At 38.8% G+C, this 27,549-nt stretch overlaps 1 protein-coding gene across 1 annotated transcript in view; it reads left to right on the top strand.

The window, feature by feature from the left end:
- The window catches only part of LOC150077626 (aminopeptidase O-like), a 407,406-nt gene that overhangs the window by 284,052 nt on the left and 95,805 nt on the right, over positions 1–27,549 (top strand). Inside the window, exon 10 of the mRNA XM_090385969.1 lies at positions 16,328–16,387. Within this exon, the coding sequence (XP_090242095.1) occupies positions 16,328–16,387 (60 nt within the window). The remainder of the gene's footprint in view (positions 1–16,327; positions 16,388–27,549) is intronic.

Raw genomic sequence — 27,549 nt, 5'->3', positions numbered from 1 at the left:
TGGCTAAGTTAGTTGGTCTCAGGTGAGGGTAGCATGGTATTTTCTCCCGGAAATTCTGGTTTTTCATCCAGCAAAAGAAAATCAACATCAGAACATGCCCAATTTACAGACAATATACATGGAGCAATAAGGTTTTAGTTGCTTATGCTCCTAAAACCTACTACTAACTACAACAACATCCCCTTCATATGGAGAAGTGTACTTCAGTTTATTTTAAATGCATGCCATTACCATTATATGAATTATAATGATATTCAGGTGTGATTACACATCATATGAGATTTTGTGATTATTGGAGGTTTGTAATATAGAGATAAATAATGAAATTGCTTAGATTATTATTGCATTTCATTATAAAAAGTTTTTTTTTTATAAGAGAGTTTGAGATATTGTGATAGAGGTTGCAACAATAATAATTTTAACTTATAATAACAGAAGCAATTTGCTCAAAAGATGAAAAGATCCAATTATATGAGTGAATGCTTTTTATTCATCTCTTTTTTAAGCATTTCCCATTCAGAAATCAATAATGGAGTTTATGCATTATTCAATAAATGCACAAACTGCTTGTAATGCAAACACTTTTACAGAAATATATCATCTGCTGCTCTTCCACATCATAAATATTTGTCTCTTTGAAAGCATGAACTCTCAATAATTGGCCCCAAGTGCCAAGCAATAGTGATTTCTCTGAGATATATATGGAGTGCTCTTTCTAAGCGACAAAGTTTAATTTCCTTTCTAGTGCCTTTTTCTCTTTTGTTTATCTGAAGTGGTTCTGTGCTTCAAGTGTTAAAGCAAGAACACAGAAAGGAAACTACCTTTCATTATTCAGTGTATATATATTATTTACTAAAAACTTTACTAATTTTACAACTGCTTGGTCACTGGTGGCACTGCTCCTGCCTCCACATGGCAGAGCCGGTAATCTGGGCAAAGAAAGTCCCTCTTCCAGGGCTAAAAGGAGCAAGCATGGAATCTGATAATTTTCCTCCAATTGAGCCTCGACACTCATGTTTAAAAATAAATGACACTGACCATGACACATCACAGTCGAAAAGACTGAGGACTGATAAAGAGCAACAGGAATTCCCATCTTTCCTTCTCTTCCACTCCTTGTCAAACAAATCTATGATTTATCTCTCCCCATTTCTGATACAGAAATGCTTGGAAAGCTCAGCAGGTTCACCTAAAATGGTGAGAAGACTTAGATCTGGAGATATGCTAATAGAAAGTTTGAGTCATAAGCAATCAGAGACTCTGCTGACCCTCTCAAATTTTGTGGTATTCCCGTGCAAGTTACCTCCAAAGGGGTAATTGCTGAGTGGGACTTAATCAATGTCACAGAAGATGAACTGGTCCATTCAAGAATTAAAAGAACAAAAAGTGACACAAGCTAAGCAGTTTATGATCAGAAAAGAGGGTCAGCTTGTTTCCAAGTGGAACATCATCCTAATGTTTGACACACAAAATTTATCATCGAGAGTTAAAGCCAGCTATCTCAATTGCCGTATAAGACCCTACATTCGTAATCCCATCAGGTGTTATAAATGTCAAAAGTTTGGGCACTCTCAGACCATTTGTCGAGGGGATGCAGTGTGCCCAAAGTGTGATTCAAAATCCCACACACAAACGGAATGTGATGCTGAAACACCATATTGTCCAAACTGTCAAGGCCAACACCCCATATATTCAAGGTCCTGTGAACTGTAGAAAACAGGAAAAAAGATCCAAAAATACAAAATAGAGCGGTAAGCGACTTACCAAGAAGCAAAGAAGCACATTATGCTTATTACACCAAAATATCTGGCAACTGAAGTTTAACATTGACAAATGCAAAGTAATCCATATGGGTAGCAGTAACCCAAGAGAAATGTGCCAACTGTGTGGTACTACACTCAGGGAGGTGGAGAATGAAAAAGACATGGGGGTATTTGTGCAGTCAGATATGAAGTTCTCTGAGCAGTGCAGACGGGCTACCAGAGCAGGTCATGGAGTATTGTCAATGATATATATATGAATTTTGCTAACAGAGACAAGGAGGTGATTATCCCTTTATATATTGAGTTGCTAGAAAGAGTACAAAGAAAGACAACAAGATTGGTGAGGGGAACAAAGGGGTACTCTTACCAAGAAAGGCTTAAGTTCTGCAAATTGCAACACCTGGAGAGTAGGCACCTGTGAGGTGATCTGATAGAGGTGTATAAGGCCTTGAATGGTTTGAGCGAGCTCAATGCTGACAGGATACTTCCGCTTGCTCCGATTAAGAACCTGAGGGGGTCATAGATTCAAATTGAGGAAAAACAGTTGTAGAATAGATGTGCGGAAGTTTGCCTTTAGCCAGTGGGTAGTTGATTGCTGGAACAGACTTCCATCTATTGTTGTGGAAGTTGATGCTACTCTAAACACTTTAGGGGTTTGTGGAAATTGATAGCTTAAATAAATTTAAGGCTGAACTAGATAAACATTTGGAGTGACCGGGTGGGTTTAATGAGAAGGGGATTTTTCTTTTCTTTTTTTTTTTGGGTGATGCTGTTTAAGCTTGCTTTCTTGCATCATATGCCTCAACTAATGCTAATATACCTATGCTGCAGCAGCGGCCCCGGGTGCCAAGCGATTCCAAGTGAGCTCTATACTGCGTATACAAAGCGAATAGTTTTCTTTTGGTTTTAAATACTTTTAAATTATTTAGTTGTATTGCGTAACTTCTGCACTACAACTACAAGAAGTAGGCAGAGTTCCAGAGAGGAAACTCACCTTTCTGTTTTCTTTAACAGTACTAACCGAACTAACTCAGCCACTTGGTTACCCTTGTCTCACTGCTCTTGCCTCCACGTGGCAGGGCCGGTAACCTAGAAAGAAAATTTATCTTTCCAGGGTGAAAAGGAGCAAAATGATCTCCCCTACAGGACCTAAGGATCCTAATGTGGCTATTAATGAGATAGAAGACTAACTCATGCAGTGCCAAAAGACAAAGAACTGATACTATTAAGAGAAGAGCTCCAATGCATCTTGTATTGCACTCTACTCAAGAACAGTCTCTAGGTTGTTTCTCACCTTTTAAAATACAGAAACACCTAGAAAATCTAATAGGATCGCCAAAAACAATCCGGAATCTTAGATCTGGTGACCTGCTAGTTGAGGTCTCAGACGAACGACAATCACAACGGCTCCAAACACTAACATCCTTTGGAGGATTATCCATCACTGTTTCCCCTCATGCTACTCTAAACACCTTTAGGGGGTGTGATAGCTGAGTGGGACCTTATAAACCTCTCAGAAGAAGAACTGAAAAATGAATTACAAGACCAAGGAATCATGCATGTAAAATGCATATGCAGTAAACCCCCACTATTCGCGGAGGTTTACATTCCTGAGAAATGCCACGAAGACTGAGTTATGGCTCCCATAGTAATAAAGGGGTTCCGTTCCAAAGTATGAAATATATAAGAAAAACTAGTCTAAAATTTTGTCTATGTATGTATTATATGTACCTTCATAATATGACTATGTACATAGTGAAATGCAAGCATATGGCATCGAAATGAAAATAAGAAACAATTTAATATTAAATGTAATATTTATTAGAAATTTCAAGCAAATCTTTCAAACCAGCGCCTTTGCTAGCTAAAAAACATATCCCGCCAGTTTCGCTAAAGTGTTGATAAAGGAGTTTTGCCTTTTCACGAATGATGAGTGAACTTAACGGAATTTTATTTTGAGTTCGGTCTTCTATCCACAGATTTAAAGCTTTTTCCATTTTTTCTAATTTAACATCATGAGTTACAGAGCAAATTTTTGAAGCAATTAGCGCGTTTTCACGTATACTACAGCGGATTTTTTCTTCCGATTTCTTGATTGATCGTACTGTTGACACATTGATTTTATAATGTTTTGCTACTGAGGAGACACTTTCACCATTAGAAAGTTTATCTAATAACTCAATTTTATTCGCTAATGTCATCACCTTCTTTGATCTTTTTCAAATTTCCTTTGTTATTCGTAGCCATATTTTTGTACAGGTTAGAAAGAACATGTCCACGATAAAGTCACTTTCTTCCATTAACGCACTCGAAAAAGTCTGTTTTACACTGAAAAATGGTAGATTTATCACTTTTGTAAGCATATAAATTAAAAGCAAATGACGAAACCTTCCATGACAAGTGCATAACACATACTGAACAAGGATTAGCAAGAAACATCCACGCTTGCGATTTTGTCATCCCTCTCCCCCCACCCACTGAGCATTGTTTTGACTGGGAAAGATAATTTTAGCCACGCCCATGTTTTTTTTATGGCAGAAAATGTTCACAGCTTTTTAAAATTCACATTTTTTAGGTTTCATTTTATATTAAATCATCGACCGCAAATATAGATACCGCGAATAGCGGGAGTTTACTGTATACTAAACGAGACAATGCTCTAGTTCCGATTCGAAACATAATATTAACATTTGATAGCCCGAAACCTCCAACATCCATCAAAGCAGGGTATCTCAATTGCCAGATAAAACTGTACGTTCCTAACCCAACACACTGTTTTAAATGCCAAAAATTTGGGCATTCCGAAAACGTGCCCCTCGACGTGGGCACCTGTATTTGGTGAGGGGACCTCCCAGTGATGCTGCTGGTTTTTCAGATTAGCATCACTGGGATCTAATGCCCATACCTTGGTTCCAGGGTTACATCATTGGAATCCGGCGTGTGTGCAGCCGTGCGCCACGACCCCTGGAATTCAGAAAGGGGATCCTGGTGGTTGAGAGGCCCAGCCTTAATACACCACTTTGGCCCCCGCTTCAACAAGACAGGTGGTCCCCGGACTGGCTCGACTGGGATCAATCGGCGGGTTGGTTCTTACTGCTAGGGTCAACTGCGTTCCAATAAGTCTCCTTCCCTTTGGTCCAGGGACAGGATCAAGGCTTGTTGGAAACATGGGTGTGGTGCTCCTAAGCGAACTTGGCGTCCCATCCGTGTACGCAGTACCTGCTAGTTCACGTGTGGGCGTCCCCTCGTACGGCTCCGTGGTGGGTGAGGTACTTAGAGCATCAGAAATTTTTATTTCACTCTTATGAGTATTATAAATTCAAATTCTTCTGGGGCCCTAACAAGGCCCCTACCTAATTGAGATGATAGCACAGATAACATCTCCATTAAAAGAGCCAGAACTGAGGACACACCACCATCAGTGACACCACTCTTCCTCATTCTCCATTCCACTGTAGAGCAGTCAATCGGAAAGATCTCACCCTTCTTTATCCAGAAAGGATTAGAAGGGTTGGCAGATTCATCAAAATCCGTTAAATGACTGCATTCTGGCGACCTTTTAGTTGAAGCTTCCAGCAGAAAACAAGCGGCAAAATTCTTGAACTCTACATCCATATGGGGGAATACCTATCACCATAACTCCCACAAAACTCTGAATTCTTCACAAGCTGTTATATCAGAGTGGGACCCTCTTCGTGTTTCTGAAGAAGAGATCTGCTCTGAATTAAAAGACCAAGGAGTGACAGCTGTCAAGAGAATATCGATATGAAAGGATGGGAATGTCGTGCCTACCCGAGTTCTTATTCTCACATTCAACACCCCACGGCCTCCAAGTTCCATCAAGGCAGGCTATCTAAACTTCCCAGTGAGGATTTACATTCCCAACACACTGAGGTGCTTTAGATGCCAAAAATACGGCCACTCACAAACATCTTGTCGCGGTAACCCTGCCTGTGCTCGATGTGGTGTGGAAGATTATGAGAGCAAGGAATGTTCAGCTTCCAAACCGATCTGTATAAATGGCCAAGGAGAGCACCCTGCCTACTCTAGAGCATGCCAGCGGTGGAAGGATGAAAAAGAAATCCGAAAACAGAGCTGAATATCTCCTACCCAGAGGCCAGAAAACGTATCCAACCAATAAATAGCGGGAAGCCTTCATATGCCCAGAAGGTTTCTGCGAAGTGCACTATCGATACACAAACTGAGATGACTGTACCACCAAGAGAGTCATTCACTCTGATTGCACACTATTTATTGAGTTCACAAAAGCCCACCAAAAAAACACAGTCAGCTGCCACTCCTATATCCGTATCTCCTAGTGCTCCACCACTACCAAAACCAACTGTTAAAGAGCCACCAGAAACAATGGATGTAGAGGACAAGGAGGTACCGGATGAATCAGTCTTGGAACTCTTTGCGGAGGAAGAAATTGACACAGGACAGCATCCATTCTTCCCCAAAAAAGATAAATCCAAGACTGACAAAAGTAAGCCCTCAGCACCTCGGAAGCCGCTTGATGGACCCACCAAGCCAAAATAATGGCTAAATTCCTACAATGGAATTGTCGTGGATTCCGGCGAAATACTGATGACATCAAGGCCCCTCCTGCAAAAACATGAGCCAGTTTGCTTTTGCTTGCAGGAGACTTATCTAAAGGCAAATGATGATCCTACCATGCATAACATTACAATTTTTCATAAGGATAGAATTGCGGATGGTCCTGCTCATGGAGGAGTGGCTATCCTTGTGGGCAACCAGACCCCAGTTCAACGCTTGCTAGTTACAACCAGCATAGAGGCTGTTGCAATTCGCCTTACAGTGGGATTTTTATTAACTGTCTGCTCTGTTTATTTGCCACCTGGGACTGACATCTCCCAGGAAGACCTTGATGATCTTGTAACGCAGTTGCCTCCCCCTTTCTTACTTCTCGGGGATTTTAATGGACATAACACCCTGTGGGGTAGTGCTAGCATCAATAGAAGGGACGAGTCATAGAGTGTGTGCTAAATGACAATGACCTTTCCCTCCTAAATATTGGAACAAACACCTTCTTCCACATGCCTACCCATACGTTTTCTGCCATTGATCTCTCTCTCTCTCTCTCTCTCTCTCTCTCTCTCTCTCTCTCTCTCTCTCTCTCTCTCTCTCTCTCTATCTGCTCCCCTTCTCTACTCTCTCTCTCTCTCTCTCTATCTGCTCCCCTTCTCTACTCCCTTCACTCACTTGGGAAGTGGTGGAGAACCCATACGGAAGTGATCACTTCCCTGTGATAACCTCGTTACACAGCAGGAGACTGTGTCTTCCTTTCAGGTTACCACTGTGGAAGACTGATCTGGCTGACTGGACTGCCTTCCAACACCAGGCAAATTTTGACCTCAGTACTGTCAGTCAGGAGCCTATCAATGATGCAGTAATGTACATCACAGAAAATATCGTCCAAGCAGCTGCGAATGCCATCCCAAAAACATCTGCCCGGTTTCCACCATTTCCCAAACCATGGTGGAATTCACAATGCACAGCAGCAAAAAAGGCTCAAAACAAAGCGTGGGGGATATTCCGCCGATATCCTACCACGACCAACCTTATAGCCTTTAAACACACACGAGCCAAAGCACGCTATATCCGCCGTCAGAATCAAAAGGAATCGTGGATCCCTTTTACTTCATCAGTTACTTAGCCCACTAGTACTAAGTTGGTCTGGGATAAAATCCGGAAAATGAAGGGAAAATATACATCCCACACTTCTTCAATCCTAGATTATAATGGATGCACTATTACAAATCCAACTGCAATAGCCAATTCTCTTGGGGAAACATTCTCCAACATCTCTGCAACATCTTCGTATTCCCCAGAGTTCCTGCTCCTGAAACATAAAATCGAAAAACAGGCACTTAATTTTAAGTCTAAGAGCGTTTATCCCTACAACGGGTCATTCAATATACAGGAACTGAAAAGAGCTCTCATTCATTCCAAAGCAAGTGCTGTTGGACCAGATGGCATCCATTATGAATTTCATCTTTCACCAAAATCAATGGATCATCTGCTCCTTCTATATAACAGAATCTTTATTGAAGAGCAGTTTCCGGATTCCTGGCGCAAGGCAATCGTTCTTGCCTTTGCTAAGCCAGGAAAGGAGAAAGGATCCAAAAATCACTACTAATTATCGTCCTATTGCTCTGACTAGCTGTCTGTGCAAAATCCTGGAGAGAATGGTTAATTTTCGTTTAATATGGTATTTAGAATCAAATGACCTCTCTAACATCCAGTGCGGCTTCCGAAGGAACCGGTCCACTCTGGACCATCTTATTAGACTGGAAACATCTATCCGCGATGCTTTCCTAAAACATGAACATTTGGTGTCTGTATTCTTTGACATGGAGAAAGCATATAACACAACTTGGAGATTTGGCATCTTAAAAGATTTGCATAGCCTTGGTCTTAGAGGGCATCTCCCCATTTTTATTAAAAACTTTTTAGCCAGTCGATCTTTCCAAGTTTGTGTGGGATCCTCACTCTCTCGATCCTTCCGCCAAGAGGAGGGAGTACCACAAGGATCAGTATTAAGTGTTACGCTTTTTGCCATCAAAGTAAATTCCATCACAGAACAACTTCCTCCAACTGTAAACAGTGCCCTCTATGTTGATGACTTTAGCATATTTTATCAGTCATGCAACATGAGGGTTATTGAAAGACAATTGCAAAAAGCCATTGATTGCCTAAATTCATGGGCACTGTCTAATGGATTCAGGTTCTTGCCGCAGAAGACCGTTTGCATACACTTTTGTTGTAAGCGTAATCTTCGTCCTGAACCTGAATTAAGGCTCGGACAAAATGCTATTCCAGTAGCAGCGGACACAAAATTCTTGGGACTCGTATTTGATAAAAAGCTGACCTTTCTGGATCACATCCATCAACTCTCCACAAAGTGTACAAGAAGCCTGAATATTCTATGCTCTCTCTCCTCTACATCTTGGGGTGCAGATCGATGCACGCTACTATGCATTTACCGTGCGCTTGTACGATCCAGGCTAGATTACGGGTCCCTGGTATACAATTCGGCCAGAGACAGTGTACTTCGATGGCTGGATCCTGTCCATCATCAGGCTCTCCGTATCGCTATTGGAGCATTTCGAACATCTCCTGTCCAGAGCTTATACGTCGAAGCAAACGAACCACCATTATCGCTTCAACATAAGCAGTTGTCTCTAAAGTACGCTTTAAAACTGAAATCCTTGCCAGACCATCCTACGTGGCCGTTCGTTTTTGAGCCACAATGGGAAAATTTGTACAACATCCGTAAGACTGCCAATCGTCCTTTTGGTATTCATCTCCAAGAGCTACTCAAAGAACTTAAGATCAAGGTAGACAAGGTTGCCCAAACACCAAAGCAACCCCTTCCACTCTGGCATGCTCATGTTCCAGCATGTGACTTGTCCCTTAGAAATTGGGGAAAGTCGGACACTCCATCATTTGTCTACCTGCAGCTTTATTCAGCACACCGAGCTGAACATTCTGACTTCACGCCAGTTTACACAGACGGCTCGAAGTCGGAATCATATGTGGGATCTGCTGCTGTCTTTACAGACACCACTACATCAGAGCATATTTACTGCAGAGCTGCACGCTATAGAGTTAGTCTTGGATCACATTAGTAAATGCCAATACCGACGGTTCATTTTATATTCTGACTCTCTCAGCATGTTACAGGCTTTAATAACTGTGAGATATAATCCTCATCCAGTTCTGTCTTGCATTCAGCAGAAGATTCACTTTCTCCATGAATGATAAACTTTCTCCATTCACTTTCTCCATGAATGGCAAAGCCACATTGGGATTAGGGGAAATGATTTGGCTGACACCACAGCCAAATCAGCAATTCTCAATAATAATTGCTGCCTGTCAGTCCCCTATACAGACTACAGGCAAATAATACACCAAAAGATACACTCCCAATGGCAGGATTCGTGGAATAGACAGACTACGAATAAATTATATCGAATAAAGCCTGTAATTGAACCGTGGCAGTCTAGTCTGAGTAGAAATCGTAAGGAGGAAGTTGTTCTTGCCTGGATCCGCATAGGACATAGTCATTTGACACATTCGTATTTGCTGAGGGCTAATGATCCTCCTATGTGTGAGTCCTGTGACACAATTTTATCAATTAGACACATTTTAATTGACTGTCCAGTTTTTAGCAATATACGTTTTACCGCTTTTAACCATCTGACTGAGCCGTATACACTCAGTCAGATTTTATCTGACAATGACCATGTGTCTGCTATTTTTAGCTTTTAAATATCAGTAAACCTTTTTACTGATATTTAAAAAAATCTTCCTTGTTATTGTTACTTGTTTATTGATATTTGTCTTTTACAGTTTATAGTTGTTTTTATACCTTGACTTAGTGACCTAATTCATTAGGCCACTAAAAGTTTTACTTTTTTATGACCAGGTTTTGGCGCATTATAGCCTTAGTTGCTAATGCACCAATAAAACCCAACCAACCAACCAACCCAAAACGTGTGCAGAGGTTTAGCCACTTGTGCTAATTGCGGTTCACGCTAGCACATTCACTCAGAATGTAAATCAGAACAGCACAAGTGCTCAAATTGTAATGGCACACATACTGCCTATTCCAGAGTTTGTCCTCTTTTGAAAAAAGAAAAAACATTGAACGGGTCAAAGCTGAACAAAAAATCACAAACCAAGAAGCCAAAAAGTTGGTACAGACTCAATTCAACACGCGACCCACTTTTGCTCAAGTAGTTCAAAAGCCAACTGCAGTAAGCAGTATTGTGCAAAGAGTATCAACGACTGGTACTCAAACAGAAGTTACATTTCCCCCAAACACATCAATGTCAGACTGGGCTTGGTCAATTTTGGCAGCTGTGCCCTTATCTAGCAAACCATCTAAGACAAGCAGGGCTATTAACACACCAATCACTGTTCTGCAGTGATTGGTGTGTTAATAGCCCTGCATACTAATAATAACACAAAGTACTCAGAAAGTGGCGATCCCACTAAAGCTGACTCAACAGAAATGGAAGAAAACACTAACCACGAAGAACCAGTTCTTGACCTCTTCCCAGAGGAAAAGATGGAGACAGGAAGACCTCACTTTCCAAAAAGAAAATCTGTTCACCATAAGCCAACAGCTCCTCGGACAAAAACTGAGGACCCCACTACATCCAAATAATGCCCAGTTTCCTTCAATGGAATTGTAGAGGATATCGCATTAACCTTAATGACATTCGGGATCTCCTTCTTCAGTATAACCCAGTTGCCTTTTGCCTTCAAGAAACTAATTTAACCACTTCTGTTACTACCTCACTTAAACATCACGTTATCTACAGAAAAGATCGAGTTGCTCATGTAACCAATTCGGCTCGTGGAGGGGTAGCAATTGTAATAAGCTCCAATATTCCTTTCCGACCATTAATGCTACGAACAAATCTTGAAGCAGTAGCCGCTCGAATATCCTTTCATTTTGCTCTTACTGTTGTCTCTCTATATCTTCCTCCTAACCAAGACATCTCATACAGTGATCTTCAAACCTTTGTATCTCAGCTCCCTCACCCCTTTTGCATCATGTGGGATTTTAACACACATAATCCTTTATGGGGTGATAAGATATATGATAAACGGGGAAAAATATTAGAAAAGTTTCTTGATAAATGAAACCTGACCTTACTGAATACTGGACTACCCACTTATTTTCACCAGCCTTCTGGGTAAAGCTCAGCAATTGACCTCTCCATATGCTCACCAGCCCTTTTTCCTCTGTTTGAATGGTCTGTTCATGATAGTTTACTGGGTAGTGATCACTACCCAATATACTGTCACATAGGAGCAAATTTACCACCCTGCCATAATCAGACAGCCAAATAGAACTTTGCAAAAGCTGATTGGGAAAAATATAGGCAGCTAGCAATCCTAGAAAAAATAGTTGTTACAAATGTGTCAAGAAATGATGCTGTTGATTACATAACAAACCAAATACTGCAGGCCACAGAAGCAGCAATACCAAGAGTTTCCATAAGTCAGCGAATAAAACCAAAACCCTCGTGGAACAACGAATGCAACCAAGCCAAACGAGAGAAAAATAAAGCCTGGAATAACTTTCGCAAGAATCCTACCACTGTTAATCTACTCCAGTTAAAAAAATCCAGAGCCAATGCTAGGCACGTTCAGCGGTCAAGCAAAAGATAATCCTGGAAACGTTTTGCTTCCACGATTACAAGGACCACCAAAACACAAACCATCTGGAAAAATATTAGGAAAATGTATAACAGATATCCTCCTTCACATCTGTCAATACTGAATGTAAATGGTAATGATGTTTCAATGCCTTAGGACATAGCTAACACTCTCGGAGAGTCCTTTTCTCAAACCTCTGTCGTATTCTCATACTCACCAAAATTCCAGAAATTGAAGTCCCTTGCCGAAAAACAGAAGTTAAATTTTGGCACTAACCACCATCAATCGTACAACTGTCCCTTTACCATAATTGAAATAAGGCTTGCTCTTAACAGTGCAAGACCTAGTGTTGCTGGACCTGATGGAGTTAACTATTCCATGTTAAAAGAGCTGAGTGAAGAGTCGCTTTGTGTCTTACTTCTTCTGTATAACAGAATTTTTACAGAAAATGCTTTCCCCGATACCTGGAGACATGCATATGTCATAGCATTATTAAAACCTGGCAAAGACTCAATGAATCCACGTCATTACTGGCCTATTGCCCTCACCAGCTGTATGGGCAAAATAATGGAAAAAATGGTTCACTTGGTTGCTGAACAAATATAACCTTATCAGTCCTTCAGAGTGTGGATTTCATACAGGTAGATCAACTTTAGACTTCTTGACTCGAATGGAAAACCAGATTCGCAATGCTTTCGTTAAGGAAGGAACATCTGACTACAGTTTATTTAGACATTGAGAAAGCTTTTGATACAGCTTGGCATTTTGGAATTCTTTGTGATCTCTACATGTTGTGGTGGTGATGTTTTCTGGCGCAAGGACTACATAGGCCATATTGCGCCTCCCAAAATCAATTGACTTTACATATAAAAACTGCTTAAGCAGCAGTTAGAAACGGTTATACATTTGAATTTGTTTTAAATAGAGAAAGAATTCTGAGAGATTTGCTTCTTTAGTATGCTATTAAGAGAGAGAGAGAGAGTTTGTTGTAGATCTGAAATCAAACTAAAAGATGTTCTTCGGGCATTGTCAAACAAGCTACATTCAAGGAATATATGTTTTATTGTAAGTGGTTGCGAGCAGTGCACATGCTGAGGAGTATCATTTTCTGTAAGCTAGTAGAGATGTGTGAGGTGAGTGTGACCTATTCGAGTTCTGGCTAAAATTACTTCTTTTCTATTTTTACAAAGGCTAGAAATCCATAATTGTGGTTCAGGTTTTATTTGGAATAGCTTGTTATTTGTTTGCATTTTCCACAGAAGTGTCCATTGTTCCGTAGATGTTCTCTGTATATTTTGTTTATAATCAGGATATGGGACAAGATCATTTGTTGAGGCTACATTAGAAGGATGCTTTGCAGAATCATCTGCACATGCATTTCCTGGAATACCACTGTGGCCAGGGATCCAAGAGAAGATAACAGTTTGCTGATGCTTGTGTAGACACATCAGCTTATGTCTTATGAGCTTTAATAAAGGATTGTTAGGTGAGGAAGTGCTTTTCAAAGCCAAAAGAGCACTCTGTGAATCAGTATTTGTAAAATAACAAGAGAAGTTTACCTCAATATAATACGTAGAACACTTCCGTACGATATTCTACAGCAATTAAAACAAAAAAATCGCAAATCTTACATTACAGAAAAAAATAATTTTAATTGCTATAGAGTATCATACAGAATTGCTGTAGAGTGTCGTACAGAAGTGTTCTATGTATTATATTGAGGTAAACTTCTCTCGTTATTTTACAAATATTGATATCAACGTAGAACATATTGAGCATTACACCTCTGGTTCATACTATCTGTGAATCAGTATACAGGCAGTTCTCGCTTTACGAGTTTTCGCTCTATGAGTGCCTGGGTTTACGAGGTTTTTTTTTTTTTTTGTTTGTTTTTTTTTCAAGTATCAACAAAATCGAAAATACAAACATTAATTGCAAAAAAATGAATCAATCAAAAAAAAAATGAAATCTGAAAAATGAATCAAGCAAAAAAAAATGAAAAAAAAAATGAAATCAATCATTGTTTAAACAAACTAATTTAGCTAACTAATTTCGTTGTTGATAACGTAACCCCTTTTAACATTATGTCTATGGGAAATAAATTCCCGCTTTACGAGTTTTAGCTTTACAAGCACGCGCTAGGAACGAATTAACTCGTAAAGTCAAGAACTACCTATATATTATGCTTTTATTTATTGACAGCAGTGAGATGTTTTTCAGAGCAAGCGTAATGACATGAAGCTGAGCAGTTATACTGCTGAGCTTCATGCCATTCAGCTGGAAATGAAATTGAAACAGTTGTATTAGGAAAGACTGCAGCTGCACCCACTCGATTGTCAGACTTTGAACCATCAGTATAGATCTGGCTAAAGTGGGGTTACTTTTGTGTGAGAGCAAAATGTAGTTGTTGAATGTTAATATTTGCTATAGAACCTTTACCCCATTGCTCAAAGTATTCATTACAAGAAAGTGTGAAGGAAGTCCACGGGGGATCTGGATCTTTTGATTCTCTGAAGAAATTATCAAGACGAATGTTCCAGCTTTCTCTTAGATTCTGCAGTCTGATACCAGTAGGCTGAACTGTTCTGGGTTTATTTGCATAATGAATTTTCCACTGAGGATCATGCAGTAGTGGCCGAACAGGATGAGTAGGTAGGCTTTTAATTTTAGCTGAATAATTCATCAGCAACATCTTCCTTCTGATGCTAAGTGGAGGTTCATGAGCCTCAACGTAAATACTGAACTTGAGATGTTCTGTATCCACATAGGGCTATCCTAAGAGAAGAATATTGGATGGGCACAAGATGGGCTAGGGTGCTCTCCCTAGCTGAGTCATAAACAGGTGCTCCGTAGTCTAGCCAAGATCTAATTAGGGACTTATATAAGTGGAGCAGGGTATAACGATCTGCACCCCAAGATGTATTGGAGATGACCCGGAGTATATTCATTTTCTTTGCACAAGTGGTTCTTAGATATTTGATGTGCTCCTGGAAGTTTAAATTCTTATCAAAAATTAGCCCCAGGAGGCAAATACTGTTCGCGATTGGTAGAGGGCGATTGGCCAAGTGCAACTCAGGTTCAGGATACATTCCTGAACCTGAGTTGCCCAGAATAAGTCTCCCTAAACCATATCCTGCCATTCTGGGAGTTGCCATTCCCAGAATGGCAGGATATGGTAATATCATCTGCATAGAGATATGAGTCAACAGTGTTTGGAATGTGATTTGTGATATTGTTTATTCATATTGAAAACAGAATGGCACTAAGAACAGAGCCTTGTGAGACTCCTTCTTCTTGTATGTATGTTTGAGATAAAACCTGCCAGTAACTTCCTTGGAAAGATCTGTGTCATTGGAAGTTTTGAATAAAACATGGTAAATGACCTCTCATATGAATAGAATTGAGATCTCTTAGGATGCCATGTGGTATCGAAAGCCTTCTCTATATCAAGGCATATCATGATGAGATATTGATTTCTGATGAAGGCAGTGGTCAGGCCACATATTAAGTACTGCATTCAGGTCTGGAGGCCTTATTTTATAAATGATATAGAGCTGCTGGAGCAAGTACAGAGAAAGGCAATGAGATTGGTGAGGGGGACAGGTGGGTACTCTTACAAAGAAAGGTTTCAGTAAATTGCGTCTGGAGACTAGGCACCTGTGAGGGGATCTGATTGGGATGTTTAAGACTTTGAATGGTTTGAGCAAGCTCAATGCTGATGGGATTCTTCTTCTTGCTCACACTGCTCGCTTGAGGGGGTATAAATTGAAATTGAGGAAAGATGGTTGCAGAATCGATCTGTGGAAATTTGCATTTAGCTGTCAAGTGGTTGATTGCTAGGACAAAAGTCCGTCTGTCGTTGTGGAAGTTGATAGCTTAAATAAATTCAAAAAAGAACTGGACAAACTTTTGGAAGGAATGGTTAGGTGAAATGGGAAAGTGTTTCTTTAGTTTTTTTTTTTTTTTTTTTGGCTGATGCTGTATAAGCTTGCTTTCTTGCATCATATGCCACTACCAATGCTAATTATAATTTATTAATAGAACCCTTTAAAGAACCACAGCATCAAATAGCTCTTAAATTAAAACTCATGACAGAGTGCTTTATGGCTTTTATTGTATAATGAATTCACCTGCTTGGTGATGTTATTCAATTAAAAACTATATTAAGTGTATTTTTGCTAAAAATTTACTCATTTCAAAAGAGTGTTGAAAGGTCAAGCTCAGTCACTGGAGAGGAAAGTGTCCCCAGACATTAAAAGTAGAAAAACATAACCTAACAGAGTTGCATTTCTTTTTTCAAATTATTTCAATATCTGCATTGAAATAACACTGTTTTTCTTACTGGATTGTTATGTTTATTATTATAGGAAGCTGAGAATTTCTTTGTGTCCGATGATAACAGCATTTATTCTCTTACACTTTTAGAGGTATGCAAGTCTCTAAATTTTAATTTGTCTTAGATCATTTTAATTTCAGATTATTATTTATTCATCTTTTTTTATTTGAAATGTATATCTATTAAGTAAATATGTAATCTACTTGTACACATTTTGAAGAGTACTACATATTTATCTCTTAAAGTCCTGTGGATGAAATTTTGAAGTATTTTTATTCTTATAAAAGTTTTGAAAGCTTCCTTTGCAAATTCATCTCAAAGCAGATGTTTTGTTAAATTGTTGAAAATAAATTTTTCAAGAAAAAATTTTAGCTAAAAAAACAAGTCAATGCAAGAAACTAACATTGGAAATTCAGTTATTTGAATTGGATTCTCTGAAGGTTATTACAAGAGCATTGCAAAAACCAGTATTAATCCCATCATATGTGTATGAAACAGACAATTAATCTGAGTCACTACAAAAACAAAATAAATATTTAATTTAGATGATTTTGCAGGTAATATATTGGAAGCATCGCTGTGTTTCTTTTTTCACATGCCATTGCCATAAGCATTTATTCAAAAATTGTGTAGAGAAGTATAACATGTTACAATCTGGCTGTTTATTGATCATGTTTCATTATTTTATGAATAACCCCAGGAGCTCACATCTGGTGAGTATGGGCTTAGCACACCCAGGGTCCTGAGCTGGATATCATCATTCTTCTTTTTCTTGGTGATTCCCTTGTATTTCTCTCTCTCTCTCTCTCTCTCTCTCTCTCTCTCTCTCTCTCTCTCTCTCTCTCTCTCTCTCTCTCTCTCTCAGGGTAACTTGGAAATTTTTTTTTAGCTGGTGCAGCATAAGCCTCAGGCTTCCTTGCATTATATGGCTAGTAATAATAATAATAAAGAATAATGTTTGTGACTGATTCAGAATTGATTGTAAACTGTGAAGAAAAAGAAAGTGTGTCCATTAAGTATAAAAAGAAATTTCATAACAATCACAAAAATTAAAGGAAAAAAGCATATGAACCAGACAGGAAGAATTATACCTGTAGAAAAATAGGCAAATGTGCAATGAATAAATTGACTATAATTTTGGATCTAGCTTTTCCAATAAAATAAGAATATTCTTGAAGTTTTCAGGGACGTGACTTACAGAGAAAAGTAATAGAATTAGTTATTTCCACATCTTTCTCCCAAAAAATTATTAATAATAATGTTTTTATTTAGATGGAAAAAAAAAAGTTTGTATTTTGCCCTATTTGTTGAAGATGATTTCAACTATATTATTGAAAAGATCTAATCAAACATTACCACTTTTGCAGAGAGGATAGCTCTCCAAGATTACTATTTTTCATTAAAAAAAAAGTGAAGTTAAAAGGGTATTTACTTTATTATAAGGAATTACAGAAATCCGAGATTCCTAATGCAGAAAAAAAAGCAAAATCCTTTATTTATGTAAATACTCAAAGGAAGGGGATGATTCGCATTGGCCTGCTTGATATCAGTGGTTAAACTGTTAATGACCTGCTCAGGTTACTGATGAACTGAATAGGTATTTTGCATCGAAATTCATGAACCAGAACATTAGGACCACTAATGTCACCACACTAATAGACACATTCCACAGTATCTAGGAGTGATGTCACTGACCAGTGCAGCATATATAGTGGTGGCATGGGTAGTGTCTATCAGTTTGTCAGTATGAAGCCCATTCAATAGGGAAAGGGAGTGGCCTGATGAAGTTTGAATGGGAAATAGTTTATGGTGCTAAGAAGATGGGGGTGGGGAGGCAGCATCTGAACAACTGTAAGCATTGTCTGCTGTTTGAGGGCTGCTCTAGTGAAGGTGGTCCAAAGAGAGGGACACAACCACTCAATGCACCAGGACGGGGAGGTACCACTGGTTGACAGCTGAGGTGAATGGCAGTTGGCACATGCTGTGCAGGACAACAGACGGCTCACAATCAATAAATTAATGGCAGACTACAACTAGGGTGCACAGAGAAACATTTCTGAGCACACCATCAGTCAGGCAGATAGTCCTATGGAGTAAGCAACCTGTTCATGTTCCCTTGTTGACCAAACGTCATCAAAATACCTGCAGTGGACAGAGGTGTTGATGTGGATTTGTTCCTAGATCCACATCAACATATTGGATGACTGGAAAAGAGTTGCCTAGTGTGATGAATGAAGGTTCCACTTTCATCATGCTGAAGGACAGTTGCATATTATATTATGAGCAGGTGAACAGCTGCAACCAGACTGCACGATTGGAGGAAAACAGGCCAGTGGTGGTGGTGGTAGTATCATGGTTTGGAAGATATTTTCATGGATATCACTGATTCCCCTCATCACCGATGAACACACCCTCACTTCCAGATATTGCCTTGGCATTGTTTCACCCCAAGTTTTGCTCTGCATGGTAACCAAAGATCCAGATGGCACTGGACTCTTTCAACAAGACAATACCCCATGTTACAAGATGTGCAGGAATGATTCAAGCAGGGCCGTTTCTGGTAGGTGTGCAGTGCGTGCATGCACACAGGTGGCCAAATCTCTAGGGTGGCCAATAGTGCACTTTAAAGAATAAAATTAAAATGTAATTTAATATTATTTTAATATAGTGGTCAGCGATGAAATAGCAAACGTGGCATTGTTAATAAATAATATTGTATTCTCTGAAGGCCCATTCACAATGAAAATTAAACATAAAACTAATGTAGCAAACGTTACTGTAAAATTAAGAAGTCATACCAACATACACAATGGGAATATAAACATGACCGTAAACATATTTGATAACCATGGAAACACAACATGCTCTTCTTTGATACTTCAAAAAATTGATGTTTCCATGATGACAGATGATATAGCTGTGCAGTTTATGGTTATAAATAATGCCAAAGCATACATGTTAGGTGTTTTTAATTAGAAAACTTAGAAGTGCAAGCACAGGCAATGATGGGTTCATCCATTGAACCAGAGAATGATTGAACTATGGGACTTCCATAACCTCTACAATTGTGTCTTGTTTTAAACCACGTAAACAAAAGCATAAAAGCTTGGAGTTTGCAAACTTTCATGTTAACGTGTTATAATTAACTTTAAGGTTACATTTACATAATTCATTGTGAATGGTTTCATTAAATAACATAGGTACAAGGTTTTAGTCTTATGTTATGTTAATTTTCATTGTGAATGGGCCTTTATTCCCATACCATTAATCTTAAAGCGATGCTTATATCATTGTTTTAATTGTTGACGGAAATTTAAATAAAGAGAGAAATGCGCACGAACGTTATTAATTTAAATATTCACCCAACAATCAATTCTCTTGTCAACCGTTTTCAACATTTTCACTGCAAAAAATTCATTACTACTGAGTGAGCAGTGAGGTGAGAAGTATGTGCAGGGACAACGGTTTCATAAATCATAAATGTAACCTAAGAAACTGTCGTGTGAGATTAGAGCTTTTGCTAATAAAGAATAAACATAACAGGTACGTGTTTTCATTTTGTGCTTATTTATTTTAAATTAGTGTAAGTAAACTTCAGTACCCACACAGAAAGGTTTAAGTCAGGTTTGGGTCATTACAAAGTTTTTATACATTCGAAAAGAGAAAAAATAGTTTGTGCCCTGTAAGCAAAGAATTATTATTATTATTATTGGTTTAGATATGTCAGATAGGAAAACAAAACGTCGGTACCGTGCTTTTTGTTGCAAGTGGAAGAATGAAAGTGATAAGGAAAAGGAAAAATTGAGGATCCATGCTGAAATTCGTAAAGTTGGATGAGGTTGACCTGACAGCATCAATATCAGTCACTTTGGAATTCATTTTAGACATAATGGAAGGTGAAAAACGAAATGACAAGTTTGAAGTTCATTTGAAATTGTGCCAAGAAATATCAGTGCCTGAATCAAGCTGTGGTGAGGATAATTTAGAAAATTATAATTGTGTTGAATTGATGGCCAAATATGATATAGGGGATCCTTTTAGCTGGCCACCAATTATTAATAATCGGCTATTAGAACTCATAATTCAGAAGGGACCTGTAACGCCTCAAAATATGAAATTTCCTAATGATAATTATGGAAGATCATTTTCTGCGTCACAATATATGAGACTTTTACCTAACAGTGAAAAAAGTTCAAAGAACTTGGTTAATCTATTCTACAAAATCGAATAGTGTGTTTTGCTTTTGTTGCAAGTTGTTTTCTTTAAAGCAAAACAAAGTAACAGACAGTCAGGGGTTTTTGTATTGGCGACATTTAGCCACTCATTTATCATGGCATGAAATGAGCGTAGAACATATACAAAATTGTAAAAAGTGGTATGAATTAAAAACACGCCTTGACAACAATTGTACAATTGACAAAGAACAACAACGGTACTTTGAATCTGAAAAAAGACGATGGCGAGTCATTATTGAAAGAATCATTGAAATTGTCCAGTTTTTAGCAGGGCAGTGTTTATCTTTCAGAGGTAAAAATGATAAATTTTATGAAACGAATAATGGGAATTTTTAAAGACTGTAGAAATGGGGAAATTGGATCCCATTATCTCACAGCATGTCAGTAACATAACATGCTAAAATAACATAATTGCTAAAAGTCATATACCTCATTGCTTAGGCCATGCTTTTCAAAATGAGATCATATCTGTTTTAGCAAGTGGCATAAAATCAAAAATCAAGGAATTTGTAAAGAAAGCAAAATATTTTTGAGTAATTCTCGACTTCATATTTGCCAGTCACACTGAACAGATAGCATTTGTAGTAAGAATTGTAAATATTGACACTTCTGGGATGTGTCAACGTGGGATGGAGTGCTTGCTACAAGTGATCCTGAAATTGCAACAAACTGCTTTTTTAAGCATATCCTAAACAGCTATGAAAAATACGTGTCATATATCAGAAGCCCAGGGAATAAAAAGGCCACCAGGCCAAGAGGGAAAATATGCCCCTTCATCTCAAACAAGATTTGTAATATGTTAAAGAAAAGACACAACTTTGCAAAAATTGCTAGAGCAACAGAAATCGAGGCAGATAAAATTAAATACGCAACGTACAGAAATAAAGTCACTGACTGCATTCGGTCAGAGAAAAGAAAATACTATAGTTCTCAACTTACAAGTATCATAACAAGCAAAAAAAAAAAAAGAAAATACTATAGTTCTCAACTTACAAGTATCATAACAAGCAAAAAAAAAATGGACAGTTTTGAACAAACTATTACTGGGAAGGAAACTGAAATTACGAAGCTATGTTGGAGATGTAGTTGAAAACGAGGTACTCATTTCAGATGATGAGCTAAAAGCTACTACCTTCTGTAACCACTTTAATTCAAGTGTGAATAACCTCTTTCAAGACGAACTTGACTTCAGAGACAATGAAATGAGAGAATCTGCCAAGTACTCGGTCAGAAACTTTTTTTTTCTCGTTCCTCTCTCCGATCAAGAGATTTTAGAAGCAGGGAATCAATTGAAAGAAAAGGGAGCCCCTGGCTTTGATGAAATATCTCCGTCTCTGCTGAAAAAGGTCCCTAGCTCAATTCTTATGCCACTGAAGTATATATTCAGTCTCTCCTTTCAATCTGGTAAATTCCCTTCTCAATTCAAAAAAGCAATAATCATTCCTGTTCCAAAGGGAAACCGATGTAACTCCATCAACAACTTTTGACCAATAGCTCTACTCTCAGTTTTTGCAAAATTACTCGAAAAAATTGTTCATAGCAGACTCATGGGTTTTCTTGAAGAAAATCAGCTCATCCATCAACAACAGTATGCTTATCGCTCTAAAAGATCCACTGATCTTGCAATTGTTGACTTCTGCTCAAGGATCATTGATAGTCTTGAAAAGGGTCACTATGCTATAGCACTGTTTCTTGACTTATCTAAAGCTTTTGATTGCATAAACCATACTATTCTACTTAACAAACTCAATAACCTTGGCTTGAGAGGGAAAATTAACCTTCTCCTTGAAAACTACCCTACCAATCGGCCGTTTGTCATAAGAACAAATCAATCATACTCTGACATCTGTTATTTCTCCAGGGGAGTACCCCAAGGCTCACTTCTTGGATCTATCCTATTTGTTCTTTACATCAATGAATTTCTCTCTCTTCTTCCATCTTCTCACCTAGTAGCGTATGCCGATGATATTTCCATCCTAATCACAGATAAAGACCCTAATGAGCTCCAACTCAAAATCTCTGCCTTGCTTTCTGTGATGCATAATTGGCTTCAAAAGAATCAGCTTATACTGAATCCAGAAAAATCAAAATATATGGTGTTTGGAACAAAAAACAAACCACTAAATATTGATTTAGACGTAACATACAAAGAAAAACAACTTGAAAGGGTGAATGAAACCAAGTTTCTCGGAATCTGGCTGGATGATAAGCTAAGTTGGGCAAAACAAATGATAACTCTACGAAAGAAAACTTCGTCACTAGCGGGAATACTCACCAGGGCCTCTGCCTGGGTGTCTCCTTCTCTTCTCAGACAAGTATTCCTTTCTTTAATTCAGCCGCACCTCACCTATGGAATCATCTCATTGGGTACCACCAGCCAAGAAAACCTCGCGAGAATCAACTCCACTCTCAATCAATGCATTCGTTCAATTTTGGGCCTTCCCTGGAACGCATCAGTTAGTTCAAGATACAAGGAAGTGAGACTCCTAAGCATCTACCAGCTATTGCAGAAAGCCGAGGCGATCCTTGTTTACAATGCTATGAAGACAGCAGACTTTCCCCCTCTCTTCAGATGCTTTTTCATAACCACAGACAAAGAAGAAATATCATACAATCTAAGAAATGAAGCCAACCTGAAGATTCCGCTTTTCAGAAAAGCATAAAATACAGAGGTGTTTAAACCTGGAACAAACTTCCTGCAAAAATCAAAAATGTCACTTCACTAAATCAATTCAAGAAACTACTAATTGAACACATCACCAGGGATGTCTGATTCAAATTATCTTCCACTGAACTCCTGGATTTTAAAAACACCAACATGGAAATAATGTACAAATGTTAAAGGAAGCAGTTGGCAAATAGTTTGTAAATTTCTGTGCATGTATCTCATCATTTTTATTTTCTCTCCTTATTTAATTGTAAAAATTTCCACAACGATGTTATAAGTTGTGATGCCTTTTGAAGTCTTCTGTAATGAAATGTACAAAAAAAAAAAACTCCAATTTATTTATGTCTTTTCCTATTGAACATTACCTGTACAATTTCAAAACTGTACATTTTTCAATTGTATATTTGTATATTCATAATTTTTTAAGGGAACACCCCCTAAAAAGCCATTGGCTTATGTGTGTTCTCCCTCCCTTTTTGCTGTTATCTCCCAAAAAAGTGTAACTTAAAATAGGGATAAATAAATTATTATTATTATTAAATTATTAAAATACATCCCTGGGTATTCGTCTACAGGAGTTATCCAACCAACGGAAGTTAACCAATACACTTCCACACATAACCTCGGCAAATCAGCCACGGGAAACATAGCTTTGAACAATGGGGAAAGAATCCAAGGAAGTGAAGCCAGTCGACATCGCTGGACAGTGCAGTGTCGAGTCAGTTTGGTGTGACATAAGCATTGGGAGATCAAAATTGAGAGTAGGAGTGTGCTATAGGCCTAATGACTCTGATGAGTATAATAAGAAACTGTTCGGAGAAATAGAGTGGGCCAGTAAATCATAGAGTCTTATAATGGGGGATTTTAATTTCCCAGATATTGACTGGAATTTGGGGGCTGGTCACTCACACAGTAGCAAGGCTTTTGTGGATTTATTGGATGATTGTTTTCTACATCAGCATGTTCGGGAGGCAACTAGAGGGAGTAATACTCTTGATTTGATTATCAGTAGTGATTCTTCATGCATTAAGAATCTGCAGATAAATGAACCACTAGGTGGCAGTGATCACAGTGTGCTGAAGTGGGAGTTACTCAAAGAGGTAACTACCACTAGGGGTAAAGGGAAGGGGTATTGCTTTCGTAAAGGCGACTACAATGGACTGAGACAGTATTTAAATGCTATACAGTGGGATCAACTGATGATATTGCCAACAGCAAATTCAAAATGGGAAGCATTCAAAGAACTTATCTTGGAAGCTCGGGGCCGGCTTTACATACCGGCCCCGAGTGCCAAGCGATATTAGTGACCACAGCGCCTTTTCATAGTGATTATCTGATACGCTTTACTGTATATACGTTTCTCCTGAGTTTCGCAAGTCCGTTAACTCTTGAGCATTATAATTGAATAGATCTTTCAAATTATATAACCCAGAAAGGAAAGTACCTTTCTTTAACCCCCTTTTTTATTTTTCGTTAATACTAACCTTCACTTCGCTTGGGTCACTAGGTGGCACCGCTCTTGCCTCCACGTGGCGGGGCTGGTAACCTGGGAGAAAAAGATAATCTCCCGGGGCCAAAAAGAGCACGTCATGAGTAAATCAAACTCAGACTTATCTGGGCTGCCAGATGCACCCCAAACATCAAAAAAGAAAGATAGTTCTATTACAGGAACTTCAAAACAGCAGAAAACTGACTCTGACATCTATCCTTCTCCAGCTTTTCTGATCATGCACTCAACTGGTGAAAATGCAATTGGCAAAATCTCGCCATTTAGAATACAAAAGGAATTAGAAAGCAGAGCTGGAGCTCCTAAGTCTGTAAAAAGACTTAGGTCAGGAGATATTCTGATCGAGACCTCTAATAGTAAACACTCAGAGCGACTCTTGAATATTAATCTCTTTGCTGGAATACCAGTTACTGTGACACCCCACAGATCACTGAACACCTCTAAAGGAGTGATCTCTGATTGGGATTTAATAGATGTGTCCGAAGAGGAGATGCTTGAAGAACTTAAAGAAGAAGGCGTTATACAGGTCAAGAGAATTTCCACCAGAAAAGAAGGAGTTCTGACTCCTACACGCAATCTCATTCTGACCTTTAATACACCACATCGCCCAGCATCCATTAAGGCTGGATATCTGGTCTGTAATGTGAGACCTTATATTCCAAACCCACTACGGTGTTTCCGATGTCAGAAGTACGGACATTCCCAGACAGCTTGCCGGGGAACTCCTGCTTGTGCAAAGTGCGGGTCAGTTGAACACAACTGCGAAGCCTGTACTGCACCCCAACCGATATGCCCAAACTGCAAAAAAGATCATCCCGCTTACGCTAGAACATGTGAACGCTGGAAAACTGAGAAACTTATTCAGATTTATAAAACCAATCATAACGTGTCCTATCAAGAAGCTAAGCGAAATATCTCACCACCAAACCTTGCAAATAGATCTACGTATGCTCAAATCACCAAACAATTCCAATCAACCGCATCACAAACTGAACTAACAGTACCCCCAAAAGAGTCTTTCTCGAGCTATGTAAAAACACTGTTCAATGCAACTCAAACTCAGGCAGTCAATACGCCTGTTTCTATACCAATCGAAAATCCCCACTCCCCGGATGAAGGGCACAAAGAAAAACAAATCGTAACTTCTGCTCACCAACAGGAAATGGATACTAAGGAAATACCCACAGATGACCCCGTCCTACACATTTTTGTAGAAGAAGAAATGGAAACAGAAAGGCCCTACTTTCGAAAGAAAGATAAAAACAAGAGTGAAAAACAGAGAACCTCAGCACCAAGAAAACGATCGGAAAGTCTAACTAGAGATAAACAATGAACACAATAATACAGTGGAATTGTCGTGGTTTCCGTGCCAATATTAATGACCTGTACGACCTTACCTATAAATATACACCAATATGTCTCTGCCTCCAAGAGACATATTTCAAACCTCAAGACACACCAAAACTGTCTCATTACAATATCTTTAGAAAAGATAGAACCGTTCAAAATACTGCACATGGTGGCGTAGCTGTTATAACAAACCCACATGTTCCCGTCAAACAGGTCTTACTGAACTCTCCCCTCGAGGCAATAGCGGTCCGTGTAGCTGCTGACATCCATATTACAATCTGCTCCCTATATATTCCACCAAGCCTTTCCATCCAACAAAATGATCTAAACAACCTCATAGCTCAACTCCCCACACCTTTCCTCATTCTGGGAGACTTAAATGGTCATCACACACTATGGGGTAACAACAATATTGACCAAAGAGGAAAGCTAATTGAAAAAGTTTTAGATGATAACAACCTTCTCCTTCTAAATGACAGTTCACCTACTTATGTTCACCTTCCTTCTGGAACATATACTGCAATAGACTTATCTATCTGTTCAGCAACTTTGTATCCTACTCTAAAGTGGACGGCAAAAAATGATCCACTACATAGTGATCATTTTCCCATTACGATTGAATTACTGAATAAGCCCTCTTATCATCTTACTAGAATTCCTCAGTGGCTAATTGATAAAGCAGATTGGGAGATGTATAAAAAATTAGCTAAACTGGATCCTGAAATTATACAAAAATCCCCAACCACAGAAGTGATTGAGTATGTCACAAAAACTATATTACATGCAGCAAAAAAAGCTATACCAAAATCCTCCTCAAAATTACCTGAACACCCAAAAATCTGGTGGAGTGACGAATGCCGTGTAGCAAAAAGAGACCAAAATAAAGCTTGGAATACTTTCAGGCGCTATCCAACCACCGCTAATCTCATTCAGTTTAAATGCGTTAGAGCAAGAGCAAGGTACATTAGACGCAGTAATAAAAAGGCCGCTTGGATTCGCTTCACTTCAACCATCAATCAAGCAACTCCCACACATAAAATTTGGAAAACAATCAGGAAAATGAGTGGTAAATATCAAATGACACCTCAGCCTATCATGGAATGGAGAGGGCAGAACATTTCTGACCCTACCCAAGTTGCCAATATACTAGGAGAAACTTTTGCCAAAACATCAGCAACAGAAAGTTACATACCAGCTTTCAGAAGATTCAAAGAAAATTCAGAAAAACAAAAGTTAAACTTCTCTTCAAAAGCAGAAGATCAATATAACTTACCATTCACTATCTACGAACTACATAGGGCCTTGTCAACATCTAGGCGTAGCGCCGTAGGACCAGATAATATCCATTATTCGATGATACAGGAACTAAGTGCTGAATCACTGCAGTCACTTCTTGATCTGTTCAATAGGCTCTACCGGGAAGACACATTCCCTGAACAATGGCACCACGCTACAGTCCTTGCATTCCTTAAACCAGGAAAAGACCCGACAAA

The sequence above is a fragment of the Mastigoproctus giganteus genome, chromosome 12 (assembly GCF_048544385.1).
Source record: "Mastigoproctus giganteus isolate SK-2022 chromosome 12, ASM4854438v1, whole genome shotgun sequence".
NCBI classification, from domain to species: domain Eukaryota; kingdom Metazoa; phylum Arthropoda; class Arachnida; order Uropygi; family Thelyphonidae; genus Mastigoproctus; species Mastigoproctus giganteus.
The sequence above is the reverse complement of the archived record's forward strand: the minus strand, read 5'-3'. Positions and strand labels throughout refer to the sequence as shown.